At 41.3% G+C, this 16580-nt stretch overlaps 1 protein-coding gene across 5 annotated transcripts in view; it reads right to left on the bottom strand.

Annotated features, from left to right (window-relative positions):
* ABCB4 (ATP binding cassette subfamily B member 4) overlaps positions 1 to 15896 on the bottom strand; it is a 73821-nt gene extending 57925 nt beyond the window's left edge. For 2 of the 5 annotated variants that reach the window (XM_063708650.1, XM_063708649.1), the window contains exons 1-4: positions 15627 to 15853; positions 15379 to 15464; positions 12608 to 12662; positions 2785 to 2935 (exon numbers count right to left, since the gene is read on the bottom strand). In XM_063708650.1, coding sequence (XP_063564720.1) covers positions 2785 to 2935; positions 12608 to 12662; positions 15379 to 15458 — 286 coding nt within the window. In that variant the 5' untranslated portion in view covers positions 15459 to 15464; positions 15627 to 15853. Of the gene's footprint in view, positions 1 to 2784; positions 2936 to 12607; positions 12663 to 15378; positions 15465 to 15626 lie in introns of all 5 variants that reach the window. The other 3 variants (XM_063708648.1, XM_063708651.1, XM_019030301.3) reach the window with 3 other exon arrangements.
* Positions 15897 to 16580: the final 684 nt, after the last annotated feature.

Raw genomic sequence — 16580 nt, 5'->3', positions numbered from 1 at the left:
TTCAGGAGTTGGAGAAGCGTCTTTGTAGTTTCTTTGATTTTTTTTTTCCAGATGAAATAAGATGGAAATCAAAGGCAGCTGGTATAAGTTCCTATACAGTCATTGTCCTGCTACTAAAGGGATGGGTGAGAAACCCAGCTCCGCATCTGGAAGGTCAGACCATTTAATGACCCTTGAGCATTAATGTGCATAAATGCATCTCTGATTCACTGTGGGGAAGGAAATGTCTTGCTAAAATACCATTGCTAATTCAGTGGGTCCAGGATGTGGCCTGGGAGTCTGCATTTCTTTTTTCTTTTCTTTTTAAAATAATTTCCATTTTTATTTTAGATTCGGGGGTATATGTGCAGTTCTGTTACATGGGGATACTGTGTGATGCTGAGGTTTGGGATATGAATGATCCTGTCACCCAGGTAGTGAGCATAATACCTAGTATTTGGTTTTTCAACACTTGCTGCCCTCCCTCCCCTCTCTAGTCTCTAGTAGATCTCAGTGTCTATTGTTCTCATCTTTATGTCAATGTGTTACCCAATGCTTAGCTCCCACTTATAAGTGAGAATATGCAGTATTTGGTTTTCTATTCTTGTGTTAATTTGCTTAGGATAATTGCCTCCAGCTGTATCCATGTTGCTGGAAAGGACACAATTTTGTATTTATTTATTTATTTATTTATTTATTTATTTATTTATTTAATTTTGAGACAAGGTCTTGCACTGTCGCCCAGGCTGGAGTGCAGTGGCGCCATCTCGGCTCACTACAATCTCCACCTCCTGGGTTCAAGCAACTCTCCAGCCTCAGCTTCCCAAGTAGCTGGTGATTTCGTATTTTTTATAGGTGTGTAGTATTCCATAAGAAATAGATTTTTAACTGAGGTGTCTTAATATGGGCATCATCCTGCTCTATATGTATACAAAATTAATATGTTGTAGATCTGTAGATTTTCTAGGAAAACAAATAGACAATAGAAAATTCCTACCTCTCCCATTTCTTTAAAGACTTTTTTTTCTTGAGACAGAGTTTTGCTGTTGTTGCCCAGGCCGGAGTGCAATGGCAACCTCCGCCCCCTGGGTTCAAGCGATTCCCCTGCCTCAGCCTCCAGAGTAGCTGGGATTACAGGCATGAGCCACCATGCCTGGCTAATTTTGTATTTTTAGTAGAGATGGGGTTTCTCCACAATGGTCAGGCTGGTCTCAAACTCCCAAACTCAAAACTTAATTGCCGCCACCTTGGCCTCCCAAAGTGCTGGGATTACAGGTGTGAACCACCAACACCTCGCCTCTTTAAAGACTTTTTAAACTATCTGTCCTACCACAACTTAACAGTGTTTATGTTAAAGTTTTGGTCACTAGTCACAAATAAGCAATCCATTTAAAACTTTCCCAAGCAATTTTTTCCTAATCATCTATATTGACACTATACTATATATGATAATAAGCATGGTTTGGATGGCAGAAAGACCAGCACTGTAACTATGGACAAGTTATTTGCCCTCTCCAAGCCTTGGTTTTGTCATCTATCACAGAAGATAACATTACCTACTGTGTAGTATTGTTCTTGTGAGGGTAAAGTGGAATAATGTATGTAAAGTGCTCAGCATAGGACCTAGCACATAGTAAGCACAATGAAAAATCATCATTATTGTTATTTTTATTATAAAGAGGTTTTTTTCAGAAACAATATTACTTGAGAATAAATAAATAAACTTTTATAGGAGTTTACTTTAAATATTCAAAGGACGCTTTTACTGGATTTTTAAAAGGCATTAATATTTATCAATATTTATGTAAACATATTCTGTTGTATTAATTAAACAATCCTATTCTCTTAGGAAATTACACGTAAGGCCTGCAATAGTAACTAAATATGTAGTTCTCAGTCAGTGAACACTGTAAATTCTTATTCAATGCTGTCTAAATGATAGAGTAATTTTTCTTACATATCTTTGCTAAGAAAGCTGCCTTTCCTTTACCAGTGTTTTGAAAATATTCTACCATCTGTGCAACAGTAAAGCTTCACTCAGTCTTCTCCAGCCCAGTGCCCACGAGGTCTCTTAGAAAAAAGAGGCTTCAGGCTTAGTAGAAAGCATGAAAATTTTCCTTTCTATGTTGAATTTGGTTACTATGAAAATAACCATGTCTATTGGAACCCCACTCTAATGCTATTGTCAGGGCCTCTTGTATTGATAACATTAACTTATGGGACACTTTTGGCTCTTCAGTAATCATAGTCCTTTGGGTGAATTCCAAGGGACGTATTGAATCCATTAACTCTTTAGTGAAATGCCATCTCAAGTTCCAGTCAATCTGGTTGATCCAAAATTAGAGACAGAAAATGGGTATAATTTTTTTTAAGGTGAAGGGGAGAGAAGAAAAGAAAACCCAGAAACAGATCTACAAGCTAAACACAGCTAAGAAGTACTGCCATGTTTAACTGATGTGCTTTGAAACTCATCAGCAATTACTAATGGGATGGATACTGCATAGAGATACTCTCATTACATTTCCACTGTTCTCAAGTAGAGTGACTTCCTTACTTTATTATAAGCTTCCTGTGTATTTCCTTCACCTGTATTAAAAGTCAAACAACAATACATGTATTTCTTTAAATTTAAATGAGAATTTGAACAATTTTCTGAGAATTTTACAACTCCTTCTATGATATCCGGAGTCAACCAGATATCCAAATCATTAAATAAGATGGTAATGAATAGCAAAATCAACTCCCAAATTTTTACCCAGTTAAAGAAATGCTATGGATTTTTTTAAAAGGTAAAGAAATGCTTACCTGGAAAGGAGAAGTTTCCTGCAGTATCAACAAATTTGTCAGTCATCTCTCCAAATACTATCATCATGAGGGGGAGACCTGATCCGTGAGCTATGGCCATGATGGTACCCAGCGACATAAACAATTTATCCTGCCAATCGGAGTATCGAAACTAAAAAAAGGAAATAAAATAATACTTAGCTGTGGAATGGAATTTCTCCTCTTCCATAATTATATATTCTTTGGATTTTTATTTAAAGTCAGTACTTTTTTAAGAGTTGTAAATGAATGTCTTAGAAAAGGAGGCCTTCAAATCATTAACAGCTTAATTTCATGATTCTGTTTATTTTGTATTCTGTGAAGAAATCAATCTAATTATGTTTAATTGGTATCTGATTTGAATAAATAATTACTATACAATCAAAAGGGATAAAGGTTTAAGAAATATTATTTGATCTCCCAGAGCTCCTGTGGTAATAAAGAACGGCTAGGGAAAGACATTAAGTTTAAACACACACACACACACACCACATCCTTTAAAAAAGCATTCAGAATTTTCAGAGGGAGAATTTAAAATAGAGGAAAATAGATGCTTTAGAAGGTTAAGTTAGCTTTAAAAAGGCAACTCAGTAGTGAAGCACAATAAACATTACAGTGTGTCTATATATGCACCTTAGGGAAGTCTTGCCTATGGAGATCCTTATGCAGAACCTTTTTTAAAAATTTAGTTTTCACCAGTGTCACCTGCCAAGTATGCAGAACCTTGAAGGGTAAGAGGGAGTTCGCTGGAGAAGAATCAGCGAGTGTAGAAGAAGTAGGAAGAATTTAGGCTTAGAATAAGAAGGTAACTAGAAACTACATGGAATGCTTAAGTAACCCCTGGCAGTGGAATTCCTGAAGGGCACAGTACAAAGTGTGGGAGAGGATGTTGGAGAGAGATAGAAGGCCTGCGCTGGTGGGCCACACCAAGAATCTTGGACACAGTACTACCTACAGAGGGGAAGAGTGACACCAGTTGTCACAGTGAAGTGCACAACCCTCAAGAACTAACCAGCAGATCAGTGTTCTAACACTTCAAAGGACATTGTTACTGTCTTATTAGTCCTCTTCCATTTCTCACCTTTTCTTTCTGTTTTTGATTGACCCATTTATGGCTCTCTTTCTCTTTGTTCTTCTTTCCTCCTCTGCCTTCTAGACTACATTTTCCTCCTCTTACATTTCCATTTCTATAGCTTCCTATCTTTTTTTTCTCTCCTCTCTTTTAAAATGCTTTACTCTGCCCATTCCCCCCACCTCAGCCCCTTTTGGGGACAAGGAACAGTTATTGGGAGAGAGGGTGATGAGCCAGGCTTGGCACAGTGGAGCCTTTGAGGGCTGAAGCTAGGTCAGACTGGGTCAATAACCCGGGTGAGGCTGAGGTTAGAGGCACATGGTGGGAAGTGGATATGTGTGTACACCATTCTCAAAGATTTCCAGGAGTTCAGGCAAGGTTTCAGGGACAGGGACAAACTCCATCATCAAACACACAGGGCAAGCAAGAGAACTGAAAGAGACAAAGGGTCAGAAGCCAGGCAGAGCTTGGATAAAACAATGGGAGCAGGTAAAGTCAAGAGCCAATGGAGCTGGGTCCCTAAAATTGTCACAAAGGGACCAGTGTCCCAAAGGTTCATTTTTAGTGTTTCTGGGAAAAGGAAAACAGAACACTTGAGTCTGTCAGCTATAGTTAAAAGCACAGGGTCAGGTTGTTAACATTAAAAAGCATTTTAAATGTTTTCATATTAATTGAATACAATTTTACAGCCTCTAAGCATAAATTTAAAACGAGGTGAATTTCACAGCAACATCCTAAGTAAACCTAGGTTTGTTTTCAGTGATTTTCCAGAAAATAATATATTTCTAACTCCTGTTAGAGCACAGTTTTATCCTCAACTTCTTTCAGGACAAAAAATTTCTATTAAGATATCTAGTAAGAGGTGAAAATAAAAATTAAATTTAAGTTTAACTTAAGCTAAAACTTTTAAATTCAAATGAAAATTTCTGTTCCTACATTAAGGTTTGTAGGATTGTATTTTCTGTAGGAGGCAGATTTAAAACCTATGCATTAAAACCAGCTTTCAGAGGCGGTTCCAAGATAGCCGATTAGGAACAGCTCCAGTCTACAGCTCCCAGTGCAAGCGACACAGATAACAGGTGATTTCTGCATTTCCTACTGAGGTACCAGGTTCATCTCACTGCGGCTTGTCGGACAGTGGGTGCAGGACAGTAGGTGCAGCGCACCGAGCATGAGCCAAAGCAGGGCGAAGCATCGCCTCACCCAGGAAGCACAAGGGGTCAAGGAATTCCCTTTCCTAGCCAAGCAAAGCTGTGACAGACGGCACCTGGAAAATCGGGTCACTCTCACCCTAACACTGCGCTTTTCCAATGGTCTTAGCAAACGGCACATCAGGAGATTATATCCCACGCCTGGCTCAGAGGGTCCCACACCCACGGAGCCTTGCTCATTGCTAGCACAGCAGTCTGAGATCAATCTGCAAGGTGGCAGTGAGGCTGGGGGAAGGGCGGCCTCCATAGCTGAGGCTTGAGTAGGTAAACAAAGCGGCCAGGAAGCTCTTGAGTAGGTAAACAAAGTGGCCAGGAACTGGGTGGAGCCCACTGCAGCTCAAGGAGACCTGCCTGCCTCCGTAGACTCCGCCTCTAGGGGTAGGGCATAGCTGAACAAAAGGCAGCAGAAACCTCTGCAGACTTAAATGTCCCTGTCTGACAGGTTTGAAGAGAGTAGTGGTTCTCCCAGCATGGCATTTGAGATCTGAGAATGGACAGACTGCCTCCTCAAGTGGGTCCCTGACCCCCAGGTAGCCTAACTGGGAGGCACCACCCAGTAGGGGCAGACTGACATCTCACATGGCCGGGCAGCCCTCTGAGACGAAACTTCCAGAGGAACGATCAGGCAGCAACATTCGCTGATCATCAATATTCGCTGTTCTGCAGCCTCCGCTGCTGATACCCAGGAAAACAGGGTCTGGAGTGGACCTCCAGCAAACTCCAACAGACCTGCAGCTGAGGGTCCTGACTGTTAGAAGGAAAACTAACAAACAGAAAGGACACCCACGCCAAAACCCCATCTGTACATCATCATCATCAAAGACCAAAGGTAGATAAAACCACAAAAATGGGGAAAAAACAGAGCAGAAAAACTGGAAACTCTAAAAATCAGAGCGCCTCTGCTCCTCCAAACGAATGCAGCTCCTCACCAGCAATGGAACAAAGCGGGATGGATAATGACTTTGATGAGTTGAGAGAAGAAGGCTACAGATGATCAAACTTCTCTGAGCTAAAGAAGGAAGTTCGAACCCATGGCAAAGAAGTTAAAAACCTAGAAAAAAGAATAGATGAATGGCTAACTAGAATAACTGATGCAGAGAAGTCCTTAAAGGACCTGATGGAGCTAAAAACCATGGCACGAGAACTACATGACGAAAGCACAAGCTTCAGTAGCCAATTCGATCAACTGGAAGAAAGGGTATCAGTGATTGAAGATCAAATGAATGAAATGAAACAAGAAGAGGAGTTTAGAGAAAAAAGAATAAAAAGAAACAAGCCAAGCCTCCAAGAAATATGGGACTATGTGAAAAGACCAAATCTATGTGTGATTGGTGTACCTGAAAGTGACAGGATTAATGGAACCAAGTTGGAAAACATTCTGCAGGATATTATCCAGGAGAACTTCCCCAACCTAGCAAGACAGGCCAACATTTAAATTCAGGAAATACAGAGAACACCACAAAGATACTCCTCGAGAACAGCAACTCCAAGAAACATAATTGTCAGATTCGCCAAAGTTGAAATGAAGGAAAAAATGTTAAGAGCATGCAGAGAGAAAGGTCAGGTTACCCACAAAGGGAAGCCCATCAGACTAACAGTTGATCTCTCGGCAGAAACTCTACAAGCCAGAAGAGAGAGGGAGCCAATATTCAACATTCTTAAAGAAAAGAATTTTCAACCCAGAATTTCACATCCAGCCAAACTAAGCTTCATAAGTGAAGGAGAAATAAAATACTTTACAGACAAGCAAATGCTGAGAGATTTTGTTACCACCAGGCCTGCCCTAAAAGAGGTCCTGAAGGAAGCACTAAACGTGGAAAGGAACAGCCAGTACCAGTCACTGCAAAAACATACCAAATTGTAAAGACCATGAAGGCTAGAAAGAAACTGCATCAACTAATGAGCAAAATAACCAGCTAAAATCATAATGACAGGATCAAATCCACATATAACTGCATTAACCTTAAATGTAAATGGGCTAAATGCTCCAATTGAAAGACACAGACTGGCAAACTGGATAAAGAGTCAAGACCCATCAGTGTGCTGTATTCAGGAAACCCATCTCACGTGCAGAGACACACATAGGCTCAAAAGAAAGGGATGGAGGAAGATCTACCAAGCAAATGGAAAACAAAAAAAGGCAGGGATTACAATCCTAGTCTCTGATAAAACAGAATTTAAACCAGCAAAGATCAAAAGAGACAAAGAAGGCCATTACATAATGGTAAAGAGATCAATTCAACAAGAAGAACTAACTATCCTAAATATATATGCACCCAATACAGGAGCACCCAGATTCATAAAGCAAGTCCTTAGATACCTACAAAGAGACTCCCACACAATAATAATGGGAGACTTTAAGACCCCACTGTCAACATTAGACAGATCAACGAGACAGAAAGTTAACAAGGATATCCAGGAATTGAACTCAGCTCTGCACCAAGTGGACCTAAGAGACATCTACAGAACTCTCCACCCCAAATCAACAGAATATACATTCTTCTCAGCACCACACTGCACTTACTCCAAAATTGACCACATAGTTGGAAGTAAAGCACTCCTCGGCAAATGTAAAAGAACAGAAATTATAACAAACTGTCTCTCAGACCACAGTGCAATCAAACTAGAATTCAGGATTAAGAAACTCACTCAGAACCACTCAACTACATGGAAACTGAACAACCTGCTCCTGAACGACTACTGGGTACATAACGAAATGAAGGCAGAAATAAAGATGTTCTTTGAAACCAACGAGAGCAAAGACACAACATACCAGAATCTCTGGGACACATTTAAAGCAGTGGGTAGAGGGAAATTAATAGCACAAAACGCCCACAAGAGAAAGCAGGAAAGGTGTAAAATTGACACCCTAACATCACAATTGAAAGAACTAGAGAAGCATGAGCAAACACATTCAAAAGCTAGCAGAAGGCAAGAAATAACTAAGATCAGAGCAGAACTGAAGGAGATAGAGACACAAAAACCCTTCAAAAAGTCAATGAATCCAGGAGCTGGTTTTTTGAAAACATCAACAAAATTGATAGACTGCTAGCAAGACCAATAAAGAAGAAAAGAGAGAAGAATCAAATAGACGCAATAAAAAATGATAAAGGGGATATCACCACCGATATCACAGAAATACAAACTACCATCAGAGAATACTATAAACACCCCTACATAAATAAACTAGAAAATCTAGAAGAAATGGATAAATTCCTCAACACATACACCCTCCCAAGACTAAACCAGGAAGAAGTTGAATCTCTGAATAGACCAATAAGGGGCTCTGAAATTGAGGCAATAATTAATAGCTTACCAACCAAAAAAAGTCCAGGACCAGACAATCACAGCCAAATTCTACCACAAGGAGGAACTGGTACCATTCCTTCTGAAACTATTCCAATCAATAGAAAAAGAGGGAATCCTCCCTAACTCATTTTATGAGGCCAGCATCATCCTGATACCAAAGCCTGGCAGAGACACAACAAAAAAAGAGAATTTTAGACCAATATCCCTGACGAACATCGATGCAAAAATCCTCAATAAAATACTGGCAAAACGTGGGCGCGGTGGCTCACGCCTGTAATCGCAGCACTTTGGGAGGCTGAGGCGGGCAGATCACAAGGTCAGGAGATCAAGACCATCCTGGCTAACATGGTGAAACCCTGTCTCTACTAAAAATACAAAAATTAGCTGGGTGCAGTGGTGGGCACCTGTATTCTCAGCTACTCGAGAGGCTGAGGCAGGAGAATGGCGTGAACCCGGGAGGCGCAGTGTGCAGTGAGCCCAGATAGCGCCACTACAGTCGGGCCTGGGCGAAAGAGCGCGACTCCGTCTCAAAAAATAAATAAATAAAACAAAATAAAATAAAATAAAATAAAATGAAATAAAATAAAATACTGGCAAACCGAATCCAGCAGCACATCAAAAAGCTTATCCACCATGATCAAGTGGGCTTCACCCCTGGGATGCAAGGCTGGTTCAACATACACAAATCAATAAACGTAATACAGCATATAAAGAGAACCAAAGAAAAAAACCACATTATTATCTCAATAGATGCAGAAAAGGCCTTTGACAAAATTCAACAGCCCTTCATGCTAAAAACTCTCAATAAATTACGTACTGATGGGAGGTATCTAAACATAATAAGAGCTATTTATGACAAACCCATAGCCAATATCATACTGAATGGGAAAAACTGGAAGCGTTCCCTTTGAAAATTGGCACAAGACAGGATGCCCTCTCTCACCACTCCTATTCAACATAGTGTTGGAAGTTCTGGCCAGGGCAATCAGGCAGGAGAAAGAAATAAAGGGTATTCAATTAGGAAAAGAGGAAGTCAAATTGTCCCTGTTTGCAGATGACATGATTGTATATCTAGAAAACCCCATCGTCTCAGCCCAAAACCTCCTTAAGCTGATAAGCAAATTCAGCAAAGTCTCAGGATACAAAATCAATGTGCAAAAATCACAAGCCTTCTTATACATCAATAACAGACAAACAGAGAGCCAAATCATGAGTGAACTCCCATTCACAATTGCTTCAAAGAGAATAAAATACCTAGGAATCCAACTTACAAGGGATGTGAAGGACCTCTTCAAGGAGAACTACAAACCACTGCTCAACGAAATAAAAGAGGACACAAACAAATGGAAGAACGTTCCATGCTCATGGATAGGAAGAATCAATATCGTGAAAATGGCCATACTGCCCAAGGTAATTTACAGATTCAATGCCATCCCCATCAAGCTACCAATGACTTTCTTCACAGAATTGGAAAAAAATACTTTAAAGTTCATATGGAACCAAAAAAGAGCCTGCATTGGCAAGTCAATCCTAAGCCAAAAGAACAAAGCTGGAGGCATCATGCTACCTGACTTCAAACTATACTACAAGGCTACAGTAACCAAAACAGAGATATAGACCAATGGAACAGAACAGTGCCCTCAGAAATAATACCACACATCTACAACTATCTGATCTTTGACAAACCTGACAAAAACAAGAAATGGGAAAAGGATTCCCTATTTAATAAATGGTGCTGGGAAAACTGGCTAGCCATATGTAGAAAGCTGAAACTGGATCCCTTCCTTACACCTTATACAAACATTGATTCAAGATGGATTAAAGACTTACATGTTAGACCTAAAACCATAAAAACCCTAGAGGAAAACCTAGGCAATACCATTCAGGACATAGGCATGGGCAAGGAGTTCATGTCTAAAACACCAAAAGCAAAGGCAACAAAAGCCAAAATTGACAAAAACAGGATCTAATTAAACTAAAGAGCTTCTGCACAGCAAAAGAAACTATCATTAGAGTGAACTGGCAACCTACAGAATGGGAGAAAATTTTTGCAATCTACTCATCTGACAAAGGGCTAGTATCCAGAATCTACAAAGAACTCAAACAAATTTACAAGAAAAAAACAACCCCACCAACAAGTGGGTGAAGGATATGAACAGACACTTCTCAAAAGAAGACATTTATGCAGCCAACAGACTCATGAAAAAATGCTCATCATCACTGGCCATCAGAGAAATGCAAATCAAAACCACAATGAGATACCATCTCACACCAGTTAGAATGGCGATCATTAAAAAGTCAGGAAACAACAGGTGCTGGAGAGGATGTAGAGAAATAGGAACACTTTTACACTATTGATGGGACTGTAAACTAGTTCAACCATTGTGGAAGTCAGTGTGGTGATTCCTCAAGGATCTAGAACTAGAAATATCATTTGACCCAGCCATCCCATTACTGGGTATATACCCAAAGGAATATAAATCATGCTGCTATAAAGACACATGCACACGTATGTTGATTACAGCACTACTCACAATAGCAAAGACTTGGAACCAACCCAAATGTCCAACAATGATAGACTGGATTAAGAAAATGTGGCACATATACACCATGGAATACTATGCAGCCATAAAAAATGATGAGTTCATGTCCTTTGTAGGGACATGGATGAAGCTGGAAACCATCATTCTCAGCAAACTATCGCAAGGACAAAAAACCAAACACCTCATGTTCTCACTCATAGGTGGGAACTGAACAATGAGAACACTTGGACACAGGAAGGGGAACATCACACACCGGGGCCTATTGTGGGGTGGGGGGACGGGGGAGGGATAGCATTAGGAGATATACCTAATGTAAATGACAAGTTAATGGGTGCAGCACACCAACATGGCACATGTATACATATGTAACAAACCTGCACGTTGTGCACATGTACCCTAGAACTTAAAGTATAATTTAAACAAATTAAAAAAAATAAAGAAAAAAAAACTTCTAAAAAAATAAATAAAACCAGCTTTCATTTGATAAACAATTTATTCTCCAAAGTGCTAATTTTTTTTTTAAATTGCCCTTACTGAGGCTTTTTAAACAAATAAAAAAAGAGGAGAGAAGACAATGAATAGGGGCTTTGTGGTTACGTGAGAAGTATGCAGCAGTGTTTGAGAGTGTGGATATTTTGGTGTCTTTTTATCCATTTAATTACTAAGTTGGATTTCAGCTGACATGACACTTAATTCTAACTTCTTTGCTATCAAATAATGGCTGTCACAGTTTGAAACACGTCATATTTACCAAAAATGGGCAAATGCTTTCTTGAGCTGCCTCTGTAAGACATATTTCAAATGAAAACCAGATGAGGAGACTTCTTCCAAAAATATTGTCTTGTCTTGTACCAACAGAAAAGGACTGAAAACTGTTTTAAGCATAATCAGAATCCCTAATAGTTACCCCCTATTTAGCCAATTGTTTGGAAACTAAATGTGAATGTAGATTCCTTAAATTAAAATTTATGTACTTAACAATTACTTTCTTGAAATGCAAGCTTATTTTAAGCTAAATTTGGGGTGGGGTCTGTGAAGCAAATGCAGAAATGCATTTTCCTGAAATTGTTGAGTTTGCATTGTGCTACTAACACAGTTCCCATTTTCACTTTCCTTGCACACCAGTTAGCTCTGTCTGGTGTCATCGCCAGCCTGTCTCTACTTTTTAAAAAATCATCCATCTTGAGAATGTGGGTCATTGACTATAATAAGCCAAACTTAGACAGCACAGGTGCAGCAAGGACAATTTATTGCTGCCTGCAGACAGTTTTTTGTTGTTGTTTTTGAGACAGGGTCTTGCTCTGCCACCCAGGCTGCAGTGCAGTGGTGTGATCTTAGCTCACTGCAGCCTCAGACTCCTAAGACCCTCCTGCCTCAGCCTCCCAAGTAGCTGGGACTACAGGTTCATGCCATGACATATGGCTATTTTTTAAGATTTTTATTTTTATTATTTTGTAGAGATGAGATCTCACTATGTTGTCCAGGCTGGTCTCAAACTCTTGTGCTCAAGCAACCCTCCCACCTCAGTCTCCCAAAGTGCTGGGATTACAAGTATGAGTCAGCTCGCCTAGCTAGACAATCTTAAAGTATTTGCTTTAAAGGTAATTGATTCAATACCTCAAATTTGAATAAAAGGTAGGATTATTCACATTTAACATTTCACAGCTTACCAATGTTAATACTCCAATCATTTTCACTGTCTTCGTTTTTTTCCTTTTTTGTTTGCTGTAAAAAATAGAATTGCTTCAATTTAAGACTGTTACAAAATGTTTTACAATCAATTGAACATAAATATGTTTAGTTACAATATTCAACTATTATATTTTCAAATATAAGAGTGATGTTCACAAAATGTCAAAATTATTCAGTTCAACAAACATAGCAAGCACAAAAGTAACTGTCGAAGGTACTACAAAGATACATGGATACATAAGAAATGGTCGCCTGCCTTACAGAGCTCACATACACAGGAAAGATAAGTATGTTAACAGCGTCGCTAAGTCAATTATTTGTTTTCTAAAATTAAAAAAAATCATGATTTAAAATTAGGAATGTCCATTCTTCTGAAGGATTGTGGAGAGTGGTGTCAGGCAATCTTGTTGGTGATACATTCAAAGTACATCTAGAATTTAACCACTTATCACCAGTTTCATTGCTGTCACCAGTAGGGCAGCCTCCTGCCTAGTCTCTCCACTTCCACCTATGCCGCTTCAGTCTATCTTCAACTAGCAGTCAGAGTAATTATTTCAAAACGCCAAGCCATACACTACTTCTTTGCTCAAAAACCTACAATGGCTTTCCTTTTTCTTACAATAAAAGCCAAAATCCTTGCATTAACCTCTGAGGTCCTACACGATCTGTTTGCTTATTTCCTTTCTGACCACATCTCTACTCCCAAAGCTGCTTACTCTGCTCCAACCAGCCTGGACTCTCTGCTGTTGCATGAACTCACCAAACATGTACCTGACTCAGGGTCTTTGCATTGCCAGTTACCTTTTCCAGGAATGCTCTCCCCTTAGATACCCACACAGCTGTCTCCTCTCATTTCTTTCAAGTCTTTGCTCAAATATTACCTTTAAAATAAGAGCTACCCTAACCACCCTACTTAAAATTACAAAGTACTCCCCTTTTGTACTCCTGATCCCCTTAACCTGGATTAATGCTTTTTTCCATGGCATTAATTACCTTCTAACATTGGCTGTGGTTTACTTATTTAGTATGTGCATTATTTATGTCTGTCCTCCGTACTATAATATAAACTCTATGAGGGAGTGTGTGTGTGTGTGTGTGTGTATGATGATTTTTATATATATGATGATTTTTACATATATATGATGCATTTATCCAGGTAAATGATAAAGTTTTACTCATAAGATGATTCCAAATTATGTAAAGTATTGACTAAAATCACTGGACAGACATCTGCCACTATGTTCAAAAGAATGTGCCATGGGCAATAGCAACATAATTAGAACAAGAATATAACTAACTTGATTGAAGCAGGCTTAACTTCCTTTAAATATATTATCTTTGGCCTGCTTTTATAAAAATTAGTTTCACTACATTTGATTTCATAATCATGTGGTCTTAACTTATTGTTAACTTTCTGTATTTCTCTTTTGAGCTGCTTTGTTCTTTCCAGCAGAAGCTGTGGGCTTCCCCTCTGAGGACTTTCCTGGGTTCTGAAGTGTTACTACACCTTTTGTAGGAATAGCTCCTTTGCACACGCATCAAATGTTAAGCCAGTGCAATACATAAATAGACTTCTTCATAAAAATGCCATCTATTAATAGACTCACAGTCAATCCCTGCCTAAACAGCCAGCTGATGAAAACCATATTTTTCTATTGCGTGTATAAGTACTTCCAGTGGAAGTAACACCATCTATCACTTTTTCAATTCTATATGGCAAAACTAAATTTTCTATGAAAAAATACAATGGTGCTTAGAAGAAATACAGCAAGGTTACTGCACAACCTTTAGCATTAAATAATTAAAATAATTAAAATAATGCTTCAGTTTAAGCATCAGGTAGGCATGTTTTCAGTTAGCTAATCAAGCCCCTAGCAGCTTGAGGACAAACTACAGAAACTGATAAATTTGTCCCTCTGGGTGATCACTTGACACAGGTCAATTTTTTCTGGGTAGCCTGGTATGAACTCAGAGACCGTAATAGCCTCATAAACTATTTCAGGCTAAAGGCGAAAATGATTCACTATTCCCACAGTGAAAGAGGAAACAAAGACACACGCCATTGACTGGGAACTTCTGCCCCGCTCATAAAGCCTGTGAAGTGAGTTTAACAAGGGCCAGGGGAACCGAGAAAGACGCGAAGGCAAAGGAAGCGCTGTTTCCCCCTACCACTTGAACAAAACTGATTCGGATGTACAGAAGTTCCCCCTCCCCACCTATCCTCCCAGAAAGGAGAAATACAAACAAGCCTGGCGATGAGAGGAGGGGGAGGGGTAAGACAAGGAGGAAGAGACATAACAAGGGATGGGCAGGAGGGGAGGGAGTTTTTGCTTCACTGCCCTTGTTCAAAAAGCACAGCCATCAATAGCAGACGTCTGACACCCTTTAAGTCTGAACAATCAGATGATGTATATGAAAGTCATTTGTAAAAGTTTCAAGAGTTACGTAATACAATGAATGTTATACAATGCAGATATTCATTGAATCCCCCCTGCACAAAGGGAAGGGAGCACTTTTCAAGACAGCCTTTTCTTCCTGAATCTGTTCCAAAAGGAGCCTCAGTGACATTCTTTGAGGCCACAAAACACGTTTGCTCCAAGGTCAGAACCGGATGCAAGACCCTTCAAAGAAGCCTCCAAAACAAAGGTCTTCAAAGGCGTCAACCGATTTTTACAACTTCTTTCCAAGGGTGAACTTGGCCCTGCTGATTGGCGTGTAACGGAAAAGGCAGTGGCTGCTGGGGATGTACCTGCTGATGCCCAGTTCAAAGTCGCCCTCCGCGCTCGTGGGGCGCCAGGCTGTTCCGTTCTTTGCCGCCTCAAGATCCATCTCAGCCTGAGGAGAAACCACAGCCTCAGAACCAAGTGCACCCTCTCCGGCGGCCCGGCGCACGAGTCGCGGGGCCCGGGGGCACTGGGTGGAGGTCCGGCCACTCCCGCCCCGCGCCCCACGTCCCGGGTCTCCCTTCGAGGCCAGACGCGCCCGGGCCTCTCTCACCTCGAACCTCGCGCGTGTCTGGCAGGGCCTCTGGACGCGCGGGCGCTGCAGCAGAGGGGCCTGGACTTTGCTGCTCGCCGCGGCCCCGCCCCCGCCCCCCACTCGCGTCCCGCCTGGGGAACGCCTACCGTTGCAGCCAGGGCGAGGGCCGCGGCCCGCAAGAGCAGCTCCCGCCGCCCGCCCAGCTCTCTCCCCAGGCTAGGCGCGGGCCAGGGGCCCAGCCTGCCGCTGTTGCCGCCGGGGCGCCCGGCTGGGGCCGCCGCCCACCCTGGCGACCCGCCAGCACCAGCCCGGCCGCCAGCACCAGCCCGGCCGCAGGATAAGACCGAGATCAGCCTGAAGCCTCGGGTGCCGAGAAAGCCTCGCCTGATGGGCCACCCAAGCCCCTGCAGATGACTGTCACACCCCCTGGGCGCTCAGTTTTGTTTTTAAACCCATAGGGGAGACAGTTTCCGGACGCCCAACAATCACAGGGCGGCCCAGGACCGAGAGAGAGCAATAGACTCGCCTCTTGCTTCCGCATCCCCAGTTCTGGTCCAGGTGGCACTGAACCCAATTATCTCCAAGGACGGCGAGAGTCAGCCAGGGCCGGCAGGAACCATCACATTATGCTCCTTGGGGAGGAGGAACGCTGTTGGTGCCCTCTTAGCACTTAAGAGACACAGAGACTTAGGGCTAGAGGGGTCTTCAGCGATCATCTAATTAAAACCCCGTATGTTTAACATATGAAGAAACGGATGCCCAGAGAGGTGAAGTCCTGCCTGAGGCTGCATCGGTGGAACCAGAGTCTAGGGGAAGCCTCCTGAGTCCCAGTCCAGTGCCCTGGCTCACTGCTGTCATCTAAGACTTCTGTCTGTATTGAATTGTCTCTACTCCTGCCACCTATTTGAGTATGACTTTCTTCTTTCTGATTAATTCCTCCACACTCTTCCCAAAAGGAAGTGTCTAAAACGG

This window comes from Gorilla gorilla, chromosome 6, assembly GCF_029281585.2.
Source record: "Gorilla gorilla gorilla isolate KB3781 chromosome 6, NHGRI_mGorGor1-v2.1_pri, whole genome shotgun sequence".
Taxonomy (NCBI): domain Eukaryota; kingdom Metazoa; phylum Chordata; class Mammalia; order Primates; family Hominidae; genus Gorilla; species Gorilla gorilla.
The sequence above is the reverse complement of the archived record's forward strand: the minus strand, read 5'-3'. Positions and strand labels throughout refer to the sequence as shown.